The sequence below is a fragment of the Corvus brachyrhynchos genome, unplaced genomic scaffold (genome assembly GCF_000691975.1).
Source record: "Corvus brachyrhynchos isolate BGI_N302 unplaced genomic scaffold, ASM69197v1 scaffold4, whole genome shotgun sequence".
In the NCBI taxonomy this organism is placed as follows: Eukaryota; Metazoa; Chordata; class Aves; order Passeriformes; family Corvidae; genus Corvus; species Corvus brachyrhynchos.
The window spans coordinates 6419166-6443168 of NW_008237878.1; the positions used below are offsets into that span (position 1 = coordinate 6419166).

The 24003-nt window shown below is 53.9% G+C and overlaps 1 protein-coding gene across 1 annotated transcript in view; it reads left to right on the plus strand.

Annotated features, from left to right (window-relative positions):
* PLXNA1 (plexin A1) overlaps window positions 1–24003 on the plus strand; it is a 103592-nt gene that overhangs the window by 12928 nt on the left and 66661 nt on the right. The window contains 1 exon segment of the mRNA XM_008632237.2: window positions 22868–23008. Within this exon segment, the coding sequence (XP_008630459.1) occupies window positions 22868–23008 (141 nt within the window).

The window sequence follows — 24003 nt, forward strand, 5'->3', positions numbered from 1 at the left end:
TTCCTGCTCAGCGGGAAGGGGCCCCGCTCTCGCCGGCGTTGGGCTTTGTTGCGCCGCCCGGCTCTGAACAGGATGTCTCATTGTTGGAGGAAACAATTAGAAATTCATCGTGAACCGTTGGCCTCTGGGATCTGCCGGGACGGCGAGGCCGTGGCTCCAGGCAGCTGCCAGCTTCGTCCTGGGGTGACTCCTGGAGGGGAATGCCACTGGGGTTCCTGCTCCTGCCTCGTGCAGGATGGATGGGCATGAACATTTCGTCTCCTGGCACTCCAAGGGATGCTCCAGCATGCTCAGACAGCCTTGGGGAAGGAGAGGAGGTGGCAGGGGACCCACTGCCCTCAACGCCCACTCCCTCCACCCTCCGTGCCCCCAGGCTTTTTGACTCACAAGCCACAGCCCTCTTTTTTCTTTCCCCCCATCTGCTCCGCTCTCCGCACAAAGCCGGCAGGTGAGCGAGGCCTGGGAGCCTGGCGCCCGGCCAGCCGGGAGGCAGCAGCAGCAGCCAGCGCTGCTCCAGCCTTCGCTGCCGAAAGCGCTGACGGTGCACGTCTCGCCTCTCCCTGGCGCCGGGCGCCCGCAGGCAGCCGTGTGCTCGCCCCCATCCATCAGCCCGCCCTGGAGCCACGGCAGCGGGGCTGCTGGACTTCGCCGGTGTCCGGCAAGGTGACTTCTGGGGAGCAGCGCGTTGTGCAAGCCGGAGGAGGCTCAGGGGTGGAGGCGGATCCCAAAGACCCCCTGTCTTCAAAAGGGCTACCGGGTGCAAACCTGACTTCTGTAATCACCCTCAAAAGGGGTTTGAGGGCAAAACGCCCTTTGGCAGCCCCTCGGGACGGGTCGGTGCTGCCCTATGGTGTGTGCTCAGGAGCTGGCAGGTCTGTGCCAGCCAAACACGGCGGCATCACCTTCACAGCTGGTCCCTGCTGACCATCCTATGCCCTGGCAGGGGCTGCCACATTGGAAGTATTGTGGAAATAGGGCTGGGAAAGGAAAAAGCAAGAGCTTGCAGGGGTTTGTGACTGTGCCTCGCTGGTCCTGCCCCTGTTGTTGCAGGGCTGTGTAACGCATTGGTGGCCATGGCTTTGCAGCGCGGGGAGAACAAGGCAGACGAGTGATCTTTGGGGTCGTTGATGGGGATGCTGAGCCCCCATAAATGTCTGGGTCACAGTCATTGAGGACTGGCGTTAGGAAAAGGGGTGTGTGGGCTGGCTGGGGGCGTGCAGTGCCAGCAGTGAGCAGTGGGTTTTCCCTCTTAGCTGGTGGGGTTGGTTTGGTTGCTGAAGCGTGAAGCTGCTGAGCATTTTCTTCCGCATCTCTCTGCTGCTGAATGTAGGGCTGTGGCCTCTGTCTGTGACCTATTTTCTGCTGGGAAGAGCGGGAGCACGACTCTTGCTTTGGACTGTGCCTCCTGCTGGGGACCTCTGTGGTGGCCCCAAGGGGACAGGGCAGGGGGAAAAGCCACTCCATTAAGATGGAAATGAGCTGGGAGGGCCCAGCTCTGTTGGATCCCTCCTGTTGGAGCCATTGTGCCTATTCACTGGCTAACTTTCACAAACACTGACTAATTTTGGCTTTTCAGGTGGGAGAATGGCCCCTACCTCCCACCAAAGGCAGCCAAGAAAAAGGAGGATGGCTTGGCTTCTCAGGAAGGCAGCAGTTTGGGAGGCAGGGACTGTCCCTGTGCCTGGTGTGAAGGGGCAGTGCTGGTGTCTTGCTTTGCCTTTGTGCAGCCCCCATTAACCCAGATTTAATGGTGCCTGAGGAATTTGCCCTCAGCCCCTGGCCTGCTGGAGGAGGGAGGATGTGTTTAGCAGGAGCTCAGCCAGCTCCAAGTGTTGTCTGGGTCTCTGCATGTTCTAGCCCTGCCTCAGGTAGACACATGACCGCGGGGAAGGTCAGACATCCCCATGGGCTGACCTCCCTGCTTTTCCTTTCCAGGCTGGGAGGAAAATCCATCATCAAGAGCAAGGTGGAGGTGTGGTATGGCACTTGGGGATGCAGGATGTGGACTCCAGCTGCCCCTTAGTGGCTGCTGGATCCTGTAATCCATCTCTGTGACTTTGATACATGGGGGGGGGTCATTTGTCTCCAGGTCCAGGCGGGGATGGTGTCAGTCCCAGGCTGCTTGGAAGAGCTGTTGTTTGGCCTCTTGCCCTCGTTAATTATGGGTTTTTCTGAAGTGGAGCAGGAGAAAGGATGCTAATGGCAGGCTGGTACTGATGGGGAAGGCAGCAGAAATGTGTCCCGTGGGGTTGGCATTGTGGGGTGAAATAGGAATAGAAGAGAGCTGGGGTGGGTACTGGGTGGTGGTGAGAGTGCAGACCTCTGGGACAATGTCCCTGTTTCTCTCTGGTGCATTCCAGGGATGACCTGTGCTACTACAGCTGATCCTGGCACCTCCCTGCTCTTTGTGTACCTATGGACCTGCTGCCAGCACGAAACCTCCCCGTGGCAGTGAGAGCAATTGTCTACATGGGAAGCAAGCGGGAAAGTTTTATTTAATGGATGCTTAGTTCTTTTAATGCCATTTAGCAGCTGGAGAGAAGGAAGAGAGCCAGTGCTGTGTGACAAGCCGGCTCTCTGCAGACGGAGAATGGGCTGAAGTAGTGGGGAGCATCCCTACAGTCTGGCAGAGAGAGGCAGGATAATGTGATAGTGCTTTAATTTGTCCACTCTTTGTGCTCTTGAGGGCAGCATTGGTTGGTGCCTTTGTGCCAGGACAGATCTGGCATGTCCAGGGTGCTCAGCCCTGAGATGCAAGGAGGGGTTCTGTTGGTGGAGCAGGTGCTGAGGGAAGCATCTCCCTCCCACCATAATCCCTGTGTGGGCAAAGGAAACAACGCCGGGCTGAAAAAAGCCAGCGTGGTTTTATTAGCTACAACCCTAATGATGTATTTTGGATTGCTCTCCTGCGTGGATAAAAATTACCAGTCCTTGAACAAAGGGGGAATAAAAAAGTCTCTCTGACCTTGAAGCTGTTCGTTCACTTGTCTTCATTTCATTCCCCTTGGCTGGGGATGCGGGTCAGTTTTGGGTGCTATTTATAGTCCGCTTCGTTTGGTGGTTTTCTTTACAAAGCGAAAGGTTGTCACCTTTGTTTCTGATACTGCAGAGAGGAGCTGCTCTAGGGAAAAGGAAGAATAAATGAGAAATTTTTCAGAGTGTTCCTGTATGCAGCAAAGCTTTGTAATCTGGGAAGATCAAAAAGCCCTGGACTGCCAACTGGAGCTCCTTGTGTGGAGGTAGCCAGGGTCCGTGGTGCCTTGAGGGATATGGGGTGATGCTTTACCATGCTGAGCAGTGGCTGCTGGGGCTGATCAGAGCCTTTATTTGCTCCAAAAGAGAGATGGTTTCCCTTTCCGGGCGGCTTGGCTTATGTCTCCACATCCGGCATGGTTGGCATTGTCGAAACGACGTGTGGCTTGATTCTTGCCTTCTCCTGCCCCCAGAAAGGAAACTGTGGCTGTGTTGTCCATCTTCACTGAAGCCATATGTCCACAGGAGCCCCACTGCCGAAGTGGAATCCCCTGCCTGTGCCTGCATCTCCTCCTCCAGCCCCGTCCCTGACAGACAGACTCGTTGAAACAACAAATGTTGCCATAATTTAATTTTCAGGCAAACAATAGTCCGGGGACAATGTTAAATTCATGAAACTGGCTTAATGCGATGACATTTAATGAAGCAATTTGTGCGCTAGCGTGGCCGTGCGTGGCTCTGGAGCAGTGGGGATGCCGCTCCACCCTGCTGGGCAGTCTCTCTTTGGGAACAGACTGGGAATGGTTGGTGCTCCAGGGTAAAAGAGGGGGGTTCTCCTGCTGCCCTCCAGGCTGTGCATGCTCTTGTGGTGCAGCTTTCCCATGCTGCTCTCTGATGCCGCTGCAGTGTGGGCTGAGAGCCGGTGGGTCCAAGCTCTGTGGTTTGGCCTGAAGGGGAGGGTTGATGAGAATGTTTCGGAGCAGGAGGGGACTTGTTCTCTGCAGCCTCTGCTTTCTTTGGACTTTTCCTCCCTTTGTCTGGAGCCCTGGAAAGGTTCTTTGTCCCCCAGCCTCCTTAGTGGGCCAGATGGAAGCCTCAAACCCTGTAGCACCCCATCTCTCATGCATGCAGTGCTGTCTCTGCCCTTCAGGGCCACCCTGGGTTGCAATATCCCGTGGGCTGTTAAGAGGCTGTTCCCTTTGGAGCAAGAGTTAGCAATGATGCTGCCCTGGGAGAGCACAAGCTTGGCTTTGGGGGGTTTACAGTTCATAAAGCAGGTGAGGAGAGGCAGTTTGGAGGGTGGGGATTCTGGCTGCTTGCTCCAGGGGTGGATTTGATTTGTGCCATCCCACCAGCATCCCTTGGGCATCCTGGCACCAGCAATACGTGGCCTTCTGCTGTGTCCCAGGAGAGGGTTCCCTGCCGTTTCTTTCTCCCCTTGATTGACAGAGCCCTGTAGATCTTAATTATGTGCTGGGATCCACAGAGCAAACCTGGTGCTGCTATGGCTGGAGGCTTAATGCTGGTAATGCTACTCCATGGGCTGGCAGTTCCCAAGGTAAGGGGTTTCCTTGCTTTTCTAGGGACAACTTGTAGCCCTTGCTGGATATGATAGACCTCTGGAGCTGTGTAAGAGGTAGCTGGAGTAGTGGTGAAGGGATGATGTTAAATATACACATGATTTTGGTGTGGCTGTTCTTCAGGGGACCTCAGGGAGGAGGGAGCTGGAGACTCATGGATGTCCCTTCCTTGGGACCCCTGGTCATGTTTCTCACCTTGAAGGACACAGTATCCACGTCTCCAGCACAGCTTTTCTCACCTGTAGTCCTCTCTGTCCCTCTTGCATCCTCCCAGCAGCAACCCTTATCAAAACCTCAGCTCTACCAAACTCATGTCACTGCTGATGCTCTTCTCAACCAGGACTTAAAACTAAATTTTTACGGAACGACAGCCATATCCTTCTGAGGATGGATTTTAGGCTCAGCAGAGGTGCTTGTGGGCAAGCTGGAGGTCTGTAGAGCAGTTTGCAGTCCTGCTGGTCTTGGAGGCTGGGTCAGTGCCTGGCTGTTCTCTGGTTCCCCTGAATTTTGCTTTCCGTTGACAGTGGTCAAAAATTAATTGGTAGTTGTTGAGCAGAATGCAACTGAAAAAATTAATGGAGAAAAATATGATGCAGTTTGATGTGTGCATGCATGTGTGTCTCTCGCTTTCTACATATGTATTTATTTTTCTTTGAAAGTTTCCAAAAATAGGTCCATGTCTTGGCCGGGGTGGCTGCCTCTGTAACTAGCTAAGGAAAGTGGGTGTCTTGGTGACAGCCACACAGAAATGCTCAGCAGCCCTGGTGAGGATGTCAGGGTGGGGGACCTCGGAGGCATCTTGTACTGGCAGCTTTCTTGGCAGAGGGAGGGGAGCAGCCTCTGCCCCCCTGGGTGCGAACACTGGATTGGGTTGGGCTTGCTGCCACCACCCTTGGTTTCCTGGGGGAGGGTGATACTTGTGATTGTTTATTTGAGAACTAAGCAAAGTCCTTTAAAAAGACCCAAACCCTTGAAAACTGCACCTTGCAAGCACAGCCCGTGCCAGCTGATCCCCACCCTGTGCAAAGGATAGGAACTTCCCAAACTAAATTCTCCCTTTATTTCTCCAGGGTTACTCTGTGTTGCTCTCCCTCTCTTTCTGGTATGTTTATGAGCCTCAAGGGATCTTGTTTTTATGCTCAACGTTTAAAATTAAAGATGTGTTTCTAGTAGGTGAGATAAACACTCCCTGTCTCAGCTGGGGGTTTCCTTCCTGCCTCTCCTTCCCTCCTTGAATCTGCCAGTGGGAAAGTGTGAGCCTGTGGCTGGAGCACATAACCTGGGAATGAGATTCCTGGGCTCTCCCAGGGGGATGAGTCAGCTTCAGTGCAGGATGTGTGAGCTTTGGCTTCTTCCTCCAGTGGCTTCTTATTTTAAAAGAGGCCAAAAAATTGCTGCCTTCAGCATGGGGATGGAGGAGCAGGGAATGGGAAGGGGTAAATGTGCTTGCTCGAGCTTCAAAGTGTGGTTCACCTTGGTGACTAAGGGCACACCGTGTGACGATGTGGTGCTGCTGCCCATCTGCAGGTGTGCTCCTTAAATTGTGCTAACTTAGTTGTATAGCAGCATCAGCATTTCTGGTTGGCACCCACCACCTGTGGTCCCTGCTGGATGTACTGCTTGGTGTGCCTTGAGCAGGTCCCCCTGCTCTTTAGCCACTTATCCCAGAGATGGAGCACATCTGTGTCCCACCCTTCATGGAGTCCAGCATCACGACTTGCCTTCCCCCTCTGCAGCCTCATCCTTCCAGACCGTGTGCAGTTGAGGTTGTCCTTCTGTGCACTGCCTGCTCAGCTGGGATACTGAAATGAGACTATGCTTTATTTTGGAAATGGAAGTGATAAGGAGCATGCAACAGCTCTGGTACTCCCCGAGACCGTATCTGCCCGGGTGGCTGTTGATGCCTCCCTCTTGGGATGGAAGCATCTCCACTCACCTCTGCTCAGCTTTGGTTCCCCTTTCACGTGCTGTCACACTTGTGTGAACATCCTCACCACTGTGCTGTAAAAGCCTTGGCTAGAAACCCAGCCCGAATCTCCAAGTACATGATTTTTTGGCTGAGACTTGGCCCACTGTGCATTTCTGAGTCGGAGCCAGAGGTTATACCTCATACCTGAGGACCTGAGGTATTTTTGCAGCATCTACTGACCTCCAAGTCTTGCCCTCAGTTTCCCTGCCATAGGTGGCAGCTCTCACTGGTCAAGGCTGTTGAGTCAAAACTGTTGTTTTTGACCCCTCTAACCTCCCTAATTCTGTTTATGCTCGAGAGCAGGGAGAAACAGAGAGAGAGCAAACGTTTTTTAAATAGCTTGCGAGTTTCTGGTGTTGTTTTTCATTGGGAAAACGACAGTTGTATAGAAGCAATTAATTGGAGGAAAAGTTATTATTCTGGTAATAAATGTCAAGAATGTTTCAAGGATAGTTTGGATAAAATACACTTATTTTTAAAGCCTCACAGCAAAACCAAAAGCCTTACCCTATTTTGAACCTTGCCAAAGAGAAACAACTACAAAACTTCAATTTTCTTTTTTTTCTTTTTCTTTTTTTTTTTTTTTTTTTTTTGGTGTGTGAGTGTGTAACGTTTAAGTGCTTTTTTCCCTGCTCAGCCTGTGCTGCTTAAACAAAAGCATGTGTTTTCCTGGCGTGGCTCCCTCGAGGCAGCTCTGTTGGAGTGGAGGGCAGGGGCTGCGGAGGTGATGGCTGCACAAGTCCAGGCAAGTCCTGGTTTTTGGCAGGAGCTGGAGTTCTCCCTTTCTCGGGGCAGGGGGGAAGGGAGGTGATGGAGGATTGCGGTCAGTTCCCTTCTCCTGCCTACATTGCCCAGTTCTCTCCTCTGTGCCAGTTGTGGGTGGTGACGCCTGCAGCCAAAAGGAGGAGCAATCCTGAGACGTGTGGAGTACTTTGATAACCTGGGGCGGAAGGTGATAAAGGAAAGAATTAAAGCTTCAGAGTGATGTTAGAGCCTTGGCTGCCTCTCCCGGAGCAGCCATTGCCTGCGGCTTGTGGGCTGTCGGTAACCCCTCTGTGCCTCTTGCTCCCTAGAACCTGGGGAGATTGGCATGGAAAAACTGACATTTTATGGGGGAGGTGATTTCCTAGTGGGGATGTCTGTTTCTGTGCGTGGTCTGAAGCATCCCTGGGGTGCTGTGGCTGTGTGAACCTGCCAGGGCGCTCTGCTCACCCCGGAGCGGCCGAGCCCTGCTGCACGCTGCCTTCCAGCCACAGCCATACCTTTGGCCCCAGCTGTGGGGCTCCGCGCTGGTGTGTTTTTCATAAAGGCTCTTAATCACATACAGGATGTTTCTGTTTGTTCAAGCAATGAAATCACACAAACAACCCACCCCCAGTTTGGCTTTCGCAGAGCATCAGCTGCTTGACCCAAGTCCTCGGCAGAGCCGGAGCAATCCTCCTCTCTCCTCCTCCAGCTCTCGACCCAGCAGTGCGGCGAGAACGCGCCTTTCATGTTGTGGACATGCCCTGGAAAGCCGCCCGGCACTGGGGACGGGATTACATTAGGGTTGGGAGCTGGGGCTGACTCATCGCTGGGGCGCTTGGCCGAGGCAGCGGCCGCATCTCGCGGGAGCTGGCAGAAAGGCTGGGAGACCTGGAGCCGGGACCAGCCCTGAATTCTGGGGGCTCGGTTGCAGGCAGGCTCCACATGCGCTGCGGTGCCCCCCAGCCCTCTCCTAAGAGGAGCACGGTTGTTTTTTGGGTGGGTGGGAGGTGGCTTGCAGGCATCTTCTCATTCCTGGGCACAGGGGTTGTGTATTTTTGCATTACCTCGAGTACTCAGTCCTGGATGGAGGCATTACAAACCTGCCACTGCATTGTCATCTTTCGCTTTGGGCTTTGTCCTTCGGGGTATTAAGCAGAAGGAGAATAGGAATGCGTCAGGGTGGATTGAAATAAAAAAAACCCACCCTGACTTTTCTCACTCCTGTTGTATGCGTTGGTCCCATGGCTGCTGTTTCCATGGTAAAGCAGCAGGCCTGTAACCCAGCCCGCCCCGTGCTCCTCAGCGTTTGGAGGAGCAAAAATCCTCGGAAATGACAAGAATAATTTAACGAGCCATTAATGAGAGTGGGGGAAAACACTGGAGGAGCTGGAGCAGGGTCGGGGTGGGGGCGAGGGGAGGCAGGGCTGGCTTTTGGCAGCGAGAGGGTCACGTTGGCAGCCTGCTCGCCTTGCCTTCGATGTGTTACGAAGTTTTGGAGGTTGCTTGAAAAGTGTCTGGGGAGCGGTGGCGAGCCAAGCGGGCTGCGGGCCAGCTCGCAGCTAAACATGTTGTTGTGTAAAATTGCAGTCAATTAATTTAAGACCTGCCAATTTCAACTGCAAAGCACTAGGAGGTTCTGTCAAGTTTTCAATGGGATAAAAAAGGGGAAGGGGGGATTAGTTTTCAGCACTTGGAAGGGCAAATAGTGATCCTCTGCCCAAGCCTGCAAAGCACCTCCTCCTCTTTCTGCTTCTTTTGCTTGCAGTAAACTCAGCCTCCACTGATGTTAGGAGTCCTACTGGTATGTGCTATCGGGGCTGAGATGGCTGAAGGATGTCAGACAGGGCCTGGCGATCTGCTGATGACCATTTCAGGGCTTGGGGAAGCGCTGGCTGCAGGGGGATGACCACTCCCCTTTGACTTTGCAGTATTCCTCTTCCACAGTCTCGTGGGGAGTATCCCTTCTCTGGCATTCACAAAGTCATCTTTTCCAAACTTAAAGTTTACAGGCCTGCAGATCCTTGGCATGCTGGGCAGTGCACTGGCTGTCTGAAATAGAGGAGGAGCTGGAAGATGCTCAGGGCAGGCCCAAGAGATGCCCTACACCCCCTGCATGCAGCCATGGAGGTCAGTCCTCACTCACGATGAAGTGCATAGGTTGGTACTCACCATGCAGGAAGACAATCTGCCCCAGAGAGCTGATGGTCAGGTGGGCAGTGTTTGAACCCCAAAAAGGCTTATTCCTCTCATTTCATGGTGACAGTGGGGCAGTGCTGCTCTGCACAGAGCCCTTCCTTCTGGCTGTGCCCTCCTTCCAACTACTCCCCGTGCCTGTTATCCTCTTGTGCTGCAGGATCACAGCACCTCCAGTAAGGGGACCTGGGCTGAAAATCTGGCTGAGGTTTTACTCTCGTTACAGCAACTTTCGTTTGAAAAGTGTTTCCTGTGTTCTGGGGAGTGTGTGTTTGTATGTGCATCTGCAAGCTGGCTTTTTTCCCCCCCTTCTTTGTTATTTTTTTCTTGTTTTACAGCTTAATGAAACTTCTGAGAAAGTGCAGCTCTGCTGTGAGTAAGAGTCATGAGACTGGTGGGACGAGCCGGCTTTGGCTGTTCCCCTTGGGCTGCTGAGGGTTGAGCTCCTTCTTGGGGCTGCTTGAGCTGGAGACTTGGGCCTCAGCTCTTCCCTGTCCTTCTCCCAGCTTGCTTTTCTATCCATAAAAACACTAGCTTAAATTTACACACATATATTCATGCATCTTTCCTTTCCGTGGTCTCATCCCTGGGCTTTTGCTGTTACCTCTGCCATCATGGCTCTATGTCCCCAGGACATCCTCTCCAACCACTGTTGCTTTCTACTTTTTCTACTTTTTTCTATTTTGTCAAAGGGTGTAAATCCACTTCTGCCAGACTTCTGGGGCTCAGAACCAGCTGTGTACCCCACCACATCCAGGGGTTTGTGCTTTTCTGAGCAAGGGCTTTGTGCTTTCCTGTGCAAGGCTTTGCTCAGCGCCTGTGTGTGCGATGGAGCTGCTGCAGGTCCCTGCAGGGCTGCAGACTGGCTGCTCCTTGTTGCTTGCAGGAGAGGGGATTTGGAGGCAGGTCCCTCTCCAGCCAGCCTCTACTGCTTAGGCACTGCTGTCTGCGGACTTCCCCAGAATATATTAAGCGTAATTTCCTCCTGCTTCGGTGGAAGCTTGTTAATATTTCACTGGGGCACGGGGGCAGACTGCAAAGCCCACGCTTCAAAGGAGGGCAGCTTTCAGCAGCTCTGGGGTTAGCTTTTGGTTTTCCCAGCTCTTGCTATAACTCATTCTGTGTGGTTTTGAAAATAGGTAAAAAACAAAAAACCACCCAGCAGAGGAGAAAGCCCAGGCAAAGCCCACTGGGCCTGCATGTCCATGCCTTGCTGAGCCAGGCTGTGGCTCTACTGTCTGCTCAGCTCCACTCTTCCTGCACTGGCATTTGGGGAAAAAAATTGTGAATTCATGTCTGGATGCTTTGTGAGGCCCCTTGGGTTTGAAATGGCTGGGAGGAACCCAGTGCAGCCTGGCTGTGCCCTACTGCTGCCAGCAGGGCTTGCAGGTGGGCTGAGGTGGGTTCCCCTTCCCAGAGAGTAGAATTTTGGGAATGACTTTTAGGGAATTACTTTTGCCTGATCCTGGACTCCACAACTCGGAGCAGGATTGGCCCACCAGGAGCAATAACAGAAGAATTACTGCATTGCATGGGCGTCTTTATGTGTTTTTTAAACTGTGCCTCCTAATTATAAATAATGGCTGCGATATGAGATATGATTATGATGGATGGTGATTCTGTATTCCGTGTGCATTAGCAGCTTTAACCTTGCCGGGGTAATTATGTCTCATTTCAAATTCTGATACTATTTATTTGAGGTAGGGGACTGGGAATTTAATTTCTACTGCTTTGTCTTTTAGTATTATTATTATTTGAAAAGGATACCTTTGCAAAATTGTTTTTTAATCATTCCCTCCAGTTGGCAGCACCAGTTTATTAATATTTTCAGTGCCCATGTGGGGCTGTTTGGAAATGTTTGTAGAGGTAGATGTTTTGGGGGAATGTGAAGCTGAGGGCTGATGTATGGGAAAGGAGCTATTCCTTCAAGACACCAGTGTGCACCCCGCAGCTTCAGTCCTTGCAGAGCAGCTGCCTTTGGCACTGGCTGCTGCTGCTGACCCCTGTGTCCCTGCCAGCCTGGGCTCCCTCCTCACACAAGGTCCTTGGAGGTCCAGGAAGGGCTGAGCCATTGTCCTGCCCACCCCCTCACCATCTTCATTGGCACGTTTAATTAAAAACCGCATCAACCCGAAGATTGTGCACGTGGTCCTTAATCAGTTTGAAGTCTCTGTGAGAATAAAGTAATTATACTACTCGTTTGGTTACAGTAATTAAAACTTTAATTAACATCATTTCCCACCCCTTGGCCTCCCTTTACAGATATTCAGGCATGTGATGGGTGTCTGCCAGGGTTGCATCTTGGGATAAAGCTGTTTATCCGGGGGCTGTCTGCCTGTCCCCATCCCCGTTCCCTCCAGCACCAGGCTGGTAAGGTCCACCTGTTCCTGACCCTGACACAGCTCTCTCCAGGCTGCCAACTGCATTCCCATGTGGGAATGCTCCATGGCCAAGGTGCTGGCAGGTCCTGATGGGTAGCAGCTCCACTTGAGTTCCCCTGGGTGCACTGGGAGTGGTGGGGAGGGTGGTAGGTGTTCCTTAAAGATCTCCTGAGAACTTGGTTTTGAACGTGGCGTGTGGTCTGGTCTGGTCCTAGCAAGAGCCGGGCTTTCAGAGAGCAGCCCTGCATTCCCAGGAGAAATTTGTTAAGGAGATAGCCAGGCTCTTCATTTCCCATTGCATGGACCTGCAAGAGCTGAGGTCACAATGATTTGTAGCTGAGTGCTATCACACCTGGAAAGCTCAGGGTGGGCTCCAGCCCTTCTGTGCCCCATTTTACCACTCTGTGTGAGCCCTGTGTTCAGTGATGGGCTCTGTGTTGGCCAGCAGGACCCTGTGCTCCCTGAGAGCCTGCAGAAGGGATTGCTGCCTGCAGAAGCAGGGCAGGGAGCTCTGCATCGGTGCCAAAGGAAATCCATGCTGTGTAAAACCTGAGCTCTTAAATATCTTCAGCAGCATCCTTGGGGAAAGCAATCTCTCTATTTAAATCTTCTCAACCTCTCCTTCGAAATTGCTCCGATGCACAGACTGAAGGGCCTAATTTCCATTCTGGTTTTGAGCAGGGAGCCCACTGCAGACAAATGGTTTTATTTGCTCTGAGTTCTGCATGGTGGGGAGCCACACCCCCATAGCTCTCCCCTGGCTTTTTGGAGATGTATAGAAGGGTGTGGTGTAGCCAGGGTTGTGGCTCTCTAGGTTGGAAATGCTGTAGGAGGGCCAGAAGTTTAGAGTGTGGGAATGAAATTTTAAAATGTGAACTGAAAGGAAGATCAGGGAATTTAGCATCAAGAGTTCCAGCTGGAGTGAGTGAGAAGGTCTAAGTCTATTGCAAGCAAAATATTTGTAGGCACTCTGGTGTGCTCAGTACTCAGGCTTAGCTGGCTGTTATCACCAGGATCACTGGCCATGGAATGTTGGAGGATTTCTTCTCTAATCTTGAAGGTGTTTGTGTTTGGAGCAGGGACTGTTTTATGAGGAAAGGCAGGACCTGGAGTTTTGATCATGGTGTGTTGATAGTGGAGCTGCTGATCAGAAAAAGTGAAAAAAAAAAAAGCGTGGCTGTAACTTTTTTTCTTCTCCTGATGACATGGGTTGCATTCCCATGAAGTCCATCACGTAATACATGATTTTGTCATTGAATCTGTAAGAGATTCTGCATGCCCGGGCCTGCTGCCTGTGCTGGCTCTTAATATTTAATGCTACTGCGCCCTGTGATATTTAGACCCTGATTGTTTATTGCTTATCAGCTTCTCCTGGGCAGTCTGGTGTGATTTGTCTGTGGAGATAAAACACCAGGACAGCCCAGAGATGCAGTAAAAAGAGGACTGATGGGTGGGAAGGGATCAAAGCTGGTGTTAAATGGGCGAAGCTGAACCCCCCATGCCATCGGTGTTGTCCTTCTCCCTGTGTGGAGGTGAATGAGCAGTGGATTTTGTTCTGTTACAACCACCTTGCTGCTGGAAATGGCTTTTGGCTCTCATGGAAACAGTGGCTGGTGCACTTATGTGGTTGGAGCTGAATGAGCAGGGGGCTGAGATGGGGCTGCAGAAGGCATTGGAGTCTCATGGACGGGTAAATCCAGACACGAGCCATTGTGCCCTGCACAGGCAGCCCCACTGAAACGGGCTTGACTGGTGCTGCATCTGTATGTGGGGCTGCTGGAGTGGGCACTGGGGTGGGAAGGGACCTGACCAGGGGGAGTACCCTGAAACAGATCCTGCCTTGGGGTATGTCCCTCCACAGCCTCTGCTCTGTGGACTTTTCCTGCCACTGGCTCTTCTGCAAGGCCAACAGCCCCTGCCTAATCCTCAGGCAGCTCCTCTCTCGCTGCTGTGTTGTTTAGGGACCAGGAAGGAAACAGCTATTTTCCTGGAGCCGAGAGGGGAGGAGGGATCCAGCTGATCTCCAGCTGTGCTGCAGCCCTGGGAGCTCATACTTCCTCCCTGACATGTCTCTGGTGAAGGCCTGCTACCCGCTCCCTGCCTTTTTTCTCTGGAAATGGGGCGGTCCCTATTCATGTTCTCAGGCAGCAAGGCTTTGAGCCCCTGGCCATAGGCAGAGACTTTGCCTGATCATTGCTTAATGTCCCAAGTGGGCAGGAGGGTGAGGGTGGTGGGACAAGCCTTTGGCATTCATGTTGGGGTTATCTTGGTCTGGTTGCATACCTGGGCAGAAGCTGAGGGAAGCTCAGGAAAGAAGGTTTATGCTGCCCTGTTGAGCTGAGCAGCATTATTAAGAGGTAAATAAGTGGTGCTTTGGATTTGCAGAATAAATAGCAATTTCTAAGCTGTGGAGAGGCTGGGGATGGTGGCTCTGGGTCTGCTCTGCTTGCTGTGAGGGGCTGTGTGTCAGGGGGCACCAGCAGCCAAGGGTTTGGGCTGGTCCCCATGTGATCTCTTTGGAGGAGCCAGTGCCTTGGCAGTGGAAGAGATGGCTTTTGTCTTGAAAACTCAGTATTGAGTCTTCCGGTGAGAGCTTTCTCTCCAGGGCCTCTCTCTAAGGTTTAGGTATTAACTTGCCCCAGGCTGGTCACGTGCAGTCTGAGTCCTGTGGGAGCTGGGAGGGTGACACATTGCCATGGCTTCATTCATGCCTTTCATGCCTGGGGCCTGCTGGGACTCTTGGGATGCCTACAGTAATTAATGAACAGGAGAAAAAATAATCCAGTATTTCTGTGATGTGCTCTGCCCTTCACTGCTGTCACCCAGGGCTTTATTTTTACATGGAGAAGAGCAGTGGGATGCAGAGAGGAGATCCCTGTCGCATTTTTCTTTGTGCTCTTACCTTCCATTTTGCAAGGCTAAAATTCCTTCTCCATCTGTTCCTGAGCTTTCCTACCTCCACAGCTCCCTCCTTTCTTCCCAAGGCTTGAGAAAAAGCAGGATTGTCTTGCCTGCCTGTGTTTCTCTCCCTTGAGAGGAACATTTCTGTGGTGGGATATGGTGCTGGGGTTTCACTGGATATTTATGCTGGAATGGGCACAGGCACTGTGTGGCTGGAGGCATAGTTTTGAGATGCTCTGTCGCTCCCTCCCCAGGGAACTGATCCCCTGGCAGCTGCCGTGCTGCCCCCAGGGAGAGCCTGGAATTCCTGTCAGTTCTGTTTAGCTTTGGAGGCAGAGCCCCTGCGTGGCACCCAGATCGTGCAGGGCTGGTGGCTGCGCGCACGCTCTGTGCAGGGGTTAAGTTGCATCACTGTTGCTTGGCTGAGGGTCAGCAAAGACCAAGGACTGCCACCTTGCCAGGTCATAGCATCACATGGAGGGTCCCTGGGGTCCCCCATCCCCCTTCCCGTGTGCGCCACTCAGCAGCTGCCAGCACCTCCTGCCTGGTCCCTGGCAGCCCCAGGGCAGCGCCTGCCCATTGATTTGCTTGTTGGGGGCCCCCTCTGATGGCCTCAGCCCTGAGCAATGCTGATTGGGAAATAATTGCAATAATAATAGAGATATTTTGCTCCTGAGTGACTAGACGATATGAACTGGGCTCTGAGCCAAGAGGGTTTTGAAGGGCAAAGCTGAGAAATCAATGGCTCAAGACTGATGGAGCTGCTGTGGGGCTGGGGGCTGGCAGGGACAGGGATGGGACCTGGGGCTTTATTCAGGATGGAAGTGGGGCAACTGCCTTAACCCATCCCACACTGTGTGTGGCTTCCAGTGAGGGGGAGTGCCTGTAATTCCTCCTACCACTTCATTGTATCCATCAGTCCCTCCTGCACCTGGATTTGGCTCTGCCAAAGGCGCTTCTCCTGTGCATTACCCTGGCACTTGCTCCCTCCTTCCAGCAGTTCAGTTTTTGTACTGAAAGATGGAAAGGATTTTTCTTACAGTGTCTTAATTCTGTCAAAATTGCTGGAACAGTGTGCTGGGCTGTATTTCCCATCCTGCTGATGGAGCAATGCTGGCAGTCCTGGTCAGGAGGGATTTTGGGGAGGTTTGCAGATGGTGAGCACGGAGCTGGCCAGTCCTATGCTGTACCATGTGGGGTGGTGCTGGTGTAACTGGCTCAGCTGAGCCCACTTAGCATAGTGGAGCACCACTTGTGTGGGTGGCTGAACAAGAGGAAAAGATGGAAATGAGTTTAAATGAAAGAAAAAGGCGGTTGAGAAGTTTTGGGGAAGATGTTGCTGTGTTTTGGGGGGTCTGCTGGGCAGGGTTGCTGCCCTGCGTCTTCCTCTCTCTCTTCTCTTTCCTGTGGCAAACCACAGTGCCTTCACCCCGTTCCCACCCCTCCTCCCTGGAGAGGTGCAGTGAGTGTGTCTGTGCTCAGCCCACATGGCTGAGCTCAGGATCCTGCCTGGGGATGGCACACTGGCAGTAACACGAGCTCCAAAACCAGCTGGGTGAACCTGTGCCACATCTGCCAGTGTTGGTGAGGTGCTGGATATGTTGCTGAGCATTTGAACATTGATTTAGATGAAATAGCTCCTCATTTTTTGCTTTATTGTACCAATATGATTAAAGTTCCAATATTCTCCAACTCAGGATGATGTTGGGCCCAGGATAAAAGCCTGGCTTGTACCCATCTTTATCAAGTGAATGGATTTCACTGAATGGAATCGAGCAGCTTACCTTGCTCCTGGGCAGGTTAGTGATGAGGCAGGAGCATCCCAGCCCTGTGTGAGTGCCCAGTGACACCTTCTCCTGCAGAGGAGGCCGGGAGGACAGGACCCAGCTCTGCCGGGTTTGAGCAGCCCGCAGCTGCCTGCCTGTCTGGCGGGAGGCGTGTGTCTGATCCTGGTGCATTCCTGTGCAGGCAGCTGGCGGCATGGCAGGGAGGGTGGCTGGGGGAGCAGTGGGAGCTGGGGTAGCGGCTGCCAGCCTGCCCTGCATAGCTGGGATGTTTCTGCGGGGCCCATCCTGTCACCAGCCCCTGCGAGATGCATCCCCACGGCCTTGCCCGCAGCCCTGCTGCCGGCTGTCCGTACCCTTCCGCTGGGTGCCCGGCTCCTGCCCCGTGGCACAGAGCAGCCGTAGGGTGAGGCTGAGGCACTCCTGGTGGCAATTTCCTGGTTATCTGAGCAAAGCCAGAGGCAAACCCTCACCACCCTGGACACCAAAGTTTGGTAACCTGCAATACAGCGGGAGGGAGCAGGAGCCACTGCCTTCTCCTCCCTGCTGTTGACCCCCAGCATGCCAGTGCCCTCCTCTCCAGCAGCACCCAGCTCCCAGGGCTGTGCCCATGGGACAGATGATACCACAGCCCTGCAGCTGCTCCTGCCCCTGCCTTTCACTGCATCTTTCTGGGTGAAGAGGAGTGTGTGTCTCCTTGGAGCAGCTGATCCAAGAATTTAATTTAAACCCTTTCCCTTCCTTTGGAAACTGGAGAGGGGCGTGTGCATGGCAGCTGCTGGTCCTGGGGAAAGGCATGTGGAGGGGCAGCCGGTGTCCCTGTCCCCACATTGTCTTATTGCCTTGGGGTGACCCCAGGCCATGTGCCAGGAGGGGCTGTGCAGGCTGACCCCCCCAAGGTGATCCCTTTCCCCACGAGCATGGACATGGGATGTGCCTTTTCCAGCTTTTTGTAGGCTTGTCAGCGTGGTGTTGTGTGATACTCTGCAGCAGCTGTCACCTCTGCCCTGGTGTGGCCAGGCTGCACAGGCCCTCTGTTGCCTCTGGGAGGTGGCCCCATGGCCTGGGGGGCAGCTCTGCCAGGACCCACTCCTCTTCTGGTTATGTTTGGCCTGTCCTATGCCTTTTGGGTGGATGGTGCCAAAATCAAAGCAGAATGCTGGGGGTGTTTGCACGGCCCTGCTCTCTGGGAAGGGACATGTGTGCCTGCTGATTTGGGTGCAGGAGCCTGAGGCTTCCATGGTGCCTGAGCTGTGAGCACCAATGGCCTGGGGAGGGGAAGGTTTCACTTCTGGGGCTGGACTCTGCCCTCCACCCATGACAAAGCATCTTCCTCCTCCCAACTCAGGGATGTGCTACAGAGCTGCTCACCGGTAACATGACAGGGCAGGAGGGGGCCAGGACATGGGCACTGGTAGGGCAGGGACCTCTTTCCAGCATCCTCTCCTCACAGCCTCGTCTTTTCCCCGCCTGTTTAATCTCTGTCCCCGGTGGAGATCCTTGGGGCTGGGGAACTCTCTGCTTCCCTCAGAGTGTGTTGAGAGGGAAGAGGGGAGGCTTTGAAATGCACTCCCATAAATAAGCCTTTCTTTCGCGTTGCCCGTCAGCACCGTGCGAGCCCTGTGGAACTGGAAAGGGTCCCCGTGAAAAGGCTGCAGAGTGTGTTTCAGACAGATAAGTCCCTGCCTTTGAAGTGTGGCAGGGGGGGAAAAGCGCCCTCCTCTTGTAGCTGCTGCCAGCCGCTGCGAATTAATCACAGCCCTGCACAGATAAGAGTACAAAGCCTGGCTGAGCACTTCTCCTGCCCGGAGGAGGGGTCTGCGGGGGACCGCTTGGGACCCAGGATGGAGGCTTGAGAGCCTGGAGTTGGGGTGAGGCCAGGCTGGGGTGGGAGGGCCTGTGGGAGGACTGGCTGTGGGGCAGTGAAGAGTCCCCTCTTCCTGGTGGTGGGCTTAGGGGTGTCCCCTGGGAGATTGGGTCTCTTGGGGACCTTCTCTGTGAGCCCCCTAAGATGTGGTTTTGGTCCTGAGAGGAGCCAGTGGCCCACCCAACCACCTCCCAGACCCCGCACAGACCTCTGCTGGCACGTGTTAAATCCAAAAGCAGCCTTGGCATGTCTGCAGCTGCCTTCCCTCTCCGGCTGTGCTTCCTCCCTCCCCACCTGGTGTCCCTGGCCCAGGCTGAGCTGTAAAGCGCTGTCCTCCAGTGCCGTCCTCCTCTGGACCTGCTGCCAGCGCTGGGTGGGCGCCAGGTCATGGCTGCTGCCCTGCATTCCTCTCATTGCCTGTCTTTCCAGAAGCTGGCTCTGGGGAGATGCTCCTTTCTGCCTCGTGCCCATTGCTGATGCCGTAAGGATGTTGGGAGATTTTCCTGCTGGTGATTTGCTGATCAGCCGTGGTTAAGGCAGTGGGGAGGTGCCCCATCACCTGGACAAGCCTGAAGGGCACCTTGCCCAGGGGAGAAACATGCTGCCGTGGAAGGAGCTGTTCATTAGCAAGGCAATGTGCTCGCCTTCTCCAAAGCCTTATCTGGGATGGCAACTCCTTTCTCCAGCCAAGACAAAGCCATCCCCAGGAACCGTCTCTGGGTCTCTTGGGAAAGGACTTTGCATATGCCCAGCTGGGGTGTGCAGTGTGCAGTCACTCATTACACCAGGGTCCCCAGGGGTTGGAGCATTGCACCCCATCCTTTCCCTCATCCTTCCTTTGCCAGGGTTCTCAGCTTCTGGGGGTGCAGGTCTTAAACCCTTCCCTCTTCAGAGTGAAGGGGTGCTGTGTGCTGGCCACCCAGCTGGGGTGTGCTCCTTGTTTGAGTGGGGCGGCTGTGCACAGGGGCTTCTGGCAGAGCAGCCCCTGGGCTTGCTTTGAGATGATTCACCCAAGCAGGGAGTTTATAATTTCATGCTTCTGGTCTTCCCCATGTACTTAACAAGGCAGCAGCCCTTCAAGCCGACCCTCACTCCTGCTCCTGTGCCTCAGTACAGCCCCAGGAGCTGGTTGCCCCTTGGGGTTCCTGCAGCTCCTGGGAGGAGGCAGCACTGCTGAGCTGCTGCCTGAAGCCAGCCTGAGGCAGGCAGGAGCGAGGGCAGGAATCCTGAGCAAGAAATTAGTGTGAGTAATTATTAGTATTGGGTAATTATATCAGCATCAGGATGAGGAGAAAGGTTAATATATTTATTTATTTATTTATTTATGGTAAATGTCTTTTCCCCTGGGCGGGAAGGCAGGCAGGGTGGGCAGGAAGGAGTGTGTTTCTGAGGGGGTCTGCTCTGATTAAACTGCATCCTCTCCCCCTTTCCCTGCTCCCATCTACCCTGTGGGTGCAGGGCGGAGGAGGAAAGTGGTCCCTTCCAGTGTCTTTGTAAGAGATGGGAGCTCCTTGTGCATTCCTCGTGCATTCCTTGTGCTGCTGCACTATATTCCAAACAGCCCATCCTCATTCTTCTAGCCAGGATGGGTAGGTTCATATTGGGCTAATCCTGCTGGGAAGGCCCTGATGCTGTGTTCCCACCTCTGTCTGCACAGAGTCCTGCTTGGTGTGGGGGCAGTCTGGGGTCTATCTGCTGACACAGGTTGCTCATGGAAGTTGTGGATGCCCCACCCCCAGGAGTGTTCAAGCCAGGTCGGATGGGGCTTTGAGCAACCTGGTATAATAGAACCAGGGAGTTGGAACAGAGGTGTTAGAACTAGATGATCTATAAGCTTCCTTCCACCCAAACCTTCCTGTGATTCTGTGGTCTCCTCATGCTGGAGAGGAGGGTTAGGATGCATTTTCCTACCATGACCTAACTCAAAATCTCCCTCTTTGGCCAGCCAGAAAACAACTTGATTACCAAGTCTTCCAAATTTCATTTTCCTGAATCCCAAACACACCTACAGATTATCCTTAACAGGGAGAGAGGTGCTAGAGAGAAGGGTTCCCGTGTATGCGTGGCCCCACCAGAACATCCTGACGTGTGTCAGGCTGGGTTCCAGCCCTGTTTGACTACTGAGAGTATTTTTAGGTTCTTCCTGGAGCCTCAAATTAACTGGAAGTGCTTCACGTCTGTTGTTTTTTTAATATATCTCTTTCTCTTTCCCAGCACTGCACAGTGCAATAATGTAATGGGGAAATTACCCCGCTAGTTAAAAATTACTGCCAGCGCGACATCCAGCCATAGATCTATTTTAGAACCAGGGTAAAACTGTATCGATTATTCTGTGCCGCAACTGTGGCCCATAAAAGGATTGGAAAGGTGCGTTTGTCACTTTGCCATAGTGAAGTGGGGAGATGGTGCCTTGCTGGGGAGTGGAAGGGGTGCTCCCCTTACCCTCCTCCAGAGAGCTGGCTTGGGCAGGACTTTTTAGGGGAGAAGCTGAGAGCTGGAAGGGGAGCAACTTGCGAGGAGATGTGGGGAGGCACGGTTGTGCTCTGGGGGTGATGCTGGGTACCAACGTGCAAAGGACACTTCAGGGCAGGGGTGCCACGTGGCCCTGTACTACAGGGGTCTGGGGCTTGACCTCCTCTGATGTTTGGAGTAGGAACAAACATGGTCCTGGACCTGGCAGATACCCTGGGCAGAGGCTTTAGCACCTCTGGGCTCCCCAGCCTGCAGTGGTACCAAGTGTGGGCTGATGGGGAGCAGAGACTGTGTAGGGGTCTAGCAAAGGATGCTGAGAAGGTGGGTGAATACCAGGACCATTTTGGGTTATGGTGAAGGCTCTTCAGTCCTGTGGAAGGAGGTACAGGGGGTGTTTGGCTGTCCCATGAGCTCCCAAGAGTTAGCCTGGTTCTGCAAGCCCAGTTGTCACATCCCTGGGGAGAGGGTGGCCCCTTTGCTCACTGCTATGCAGGACTCATCTCTCTCTGGTTGCTCAGGGGTCTCTTTCTTAATTAAATACATTTGTTTTGTAAAACTGCCTAAAAATAATCCGGGGCTGGTGCATGCAGGAGGCTGGCAGTGAATCAAAGGCGCCGCTCTAATTAAACGGGCCCCAGTTTGTTTGTGAGCCGCATACATTTCCATGCTAATCAGCTGCACACCGGGATCCTGCTTTCCCGGCCTGTATCCTCCTGATTGGGAACTGTGCAAATGCCGGTGGCAATTTACTGCAGGAGGGGGTGAGGTGTCTGGGATGCTGGGGCTGCTGTGGAGGCACAAGGGGTGGTCGTGGCTGTGCTGGACTGTGGGAGTGATGCTCAGGGCAGGGCTGTGGGATGCATTTGGGGGGTGCTTCTAAGCAGCCAGTTTGCCCTTCTGCTGTGGGGGGATCCTGAGTCCTGCAGATGGGGATGCTGGACCAGGTCCCTGTGTGTGCCAGCACCAGTGCGGAAATGATCCCAGGCAGAGTTTGCTCCATCTTGCTGGGCACGATGCTTTGCTGCCTACTGCTGGGATTTTTGCAGAATGTACTGCTGGTGTGGCTCTCACCCCACCCCACCCCACCCCACAGGAGCAGCCCAGACTCTCTGAGCAATTTCTCTGGCACTGCCTCCCTTGAGGCTGTCTCAAGGTCAGCCCCCAGGGTCAGCCTGAATCTGGGGGTATCACAAGTGATGGCATGAGCAGGAAGTACCTCTGGCTCGTGGAGGTGCCAGTCAGGTTATGCCAAGTTTAGCCCTGTGTGGTGTGTGCCTCCAGCTCCACGGTGCCTCCTGATGTGATGATGGCCGGGCCAGGCAGGAACCAGTGTGCTTAGGAAGAGCTTTAACGTAATTGTGAGCCATAAGGAGATTAAAGTCTTCGTCATGTTCCTGCTCAGGGAACAAAGGCGCTTTCTGAACCTCTGTTGACCTCCAACTTCCTTGAGACCCTCTTGACTTCCCCGGTCACGAGTCCAAGTGTTTCCTCTGATGGATGGGCTGATGGGAGCCGTGCCTGCGTGCGCCGCAGCATCCTGCCTGGCAGGGCTTGGAGCGAGGCGATGTGCGAGCTGCTCTCAGCACCGCTGGGGCAAGATGGGGTTTGATGCCTTACTGCAAGCTGGGGGCTCATCTGCTCCATGCTATGAGTTGGAGGGGCTTTGGGGCTGAGCAGCAGCACATAGTGGGGTGCAGTGTGAGAACCAGGGATGTGTCCTCCCTCCCTGGAGAGAGACGAATGCCATCAGCATGAATGTGGTGCAAATGCACCAGGCAAATGTGGTAAAGGGAAGGAAGCATTGCAGTTTGGTCTTCTGGAAAGGGTCGGGATGCTTGCAGAGCAGCTGGTGCTTTGCTGTGCTGCAGGGGCTGTGGAGTCACCACATGGGTGTGCGATGGAGGCTGGTGTCCCTGATGGGGCACATTCTGTATCCCACATCCTGGGTGGGGGTTGAGGTGTGTGAGGGATCATAGTCATCCGCCTTGCTCTCCCCACAGATCCTGGTGGACTTGCCAGCCGAGAGGAGGCACCAAGCTCTGCAGTACGAGAATGTTGTGGCCCACGAAGGCAGCTCCATCCTGCGAGACCTGGTGCTGAGCCCTGACCGTCAGCACATCTATGCCATGACTGAGAAACAGGTAAGGGGGAGGGCTCAGCAGCCTTCTGCTCTCCTGACTTGGCAGCCTGCATTGCAGCCCCAGCTGTAGTCCCATGTGCTGGGAAGCCTTTTGGGCTGCTCCCTAGTGGGGTCTGCCCTTTGCTTCCTGGGACTGGAGCTGCCTAGGGACCCTGGGGCAGCTCCTCCCTGCTCCTCCCTGCAGAAACACTGTCCTGAGGCTTTAATTGTTAGCAGCAGCTGCTTGAAATTCCCGTGGTCCCTGGGGACCAAGGGCTTCCTGACCCTGCCTTGCTGTGAATGGCTGGCCATAAACCTCCTCCCTGTTTTGGCTGTCCCCTCCTGAGCAAGGGTTTTGCAGGTCAGCAGGAGCTCCTTGCTCTGAACAACTTTTTGTCCTCTGGAGCAGTTGCTTTTGCATGACAGGGCAGAGGGGACATAGGGCTGATGCAACCCCAGGCTCCTGGTGTGCACCTCTTGAACCCTGCCTCTGCTTGTGCTGAGCTAATGGGAGGTACAGACCCAGTCTGGATCTGGTGCTGTCACCCTGGCAGTGTGGTCTGGGCTCGTGATAGGAGGTTTTGGTTGTCTTAGTGAGCATTTGCTTGATTTGTGATCTGTGGGAGGGCTGCTGGTGTGAGTTCATCCATCCATGGGCTGAATTGGAGGGAGTGAAGCGGGTTCCTGTCACAGTGGTGACGCTTTCTGGATCTGGTGTCAGTACACCATGCCAGGGTGGCCGTGCTGGGACATGGTGTGCCTGTGTCTCGCAGCACCTCTGCTCCTCTGCCCAGCCAGAGGTGTGTGCTTGTGAGCGGGACTGCAAGCAGAGCTGGGAGCCTCACAGTCTCCTGGCCACCAGCCCGAGGGCTTGGGAGGGGGAAGGATGCTGGAGCAGGGCCGTGGGTTTGTCTAGACAGCCCTGTGGGGACAGCAGAGTTCTTCTCCCCCTCCTCCCAGTGGCTGTTTCTGGTTTCTGCTCTGCTGCAGGAAACATGCAGCGTTCCAGGTGGGGCA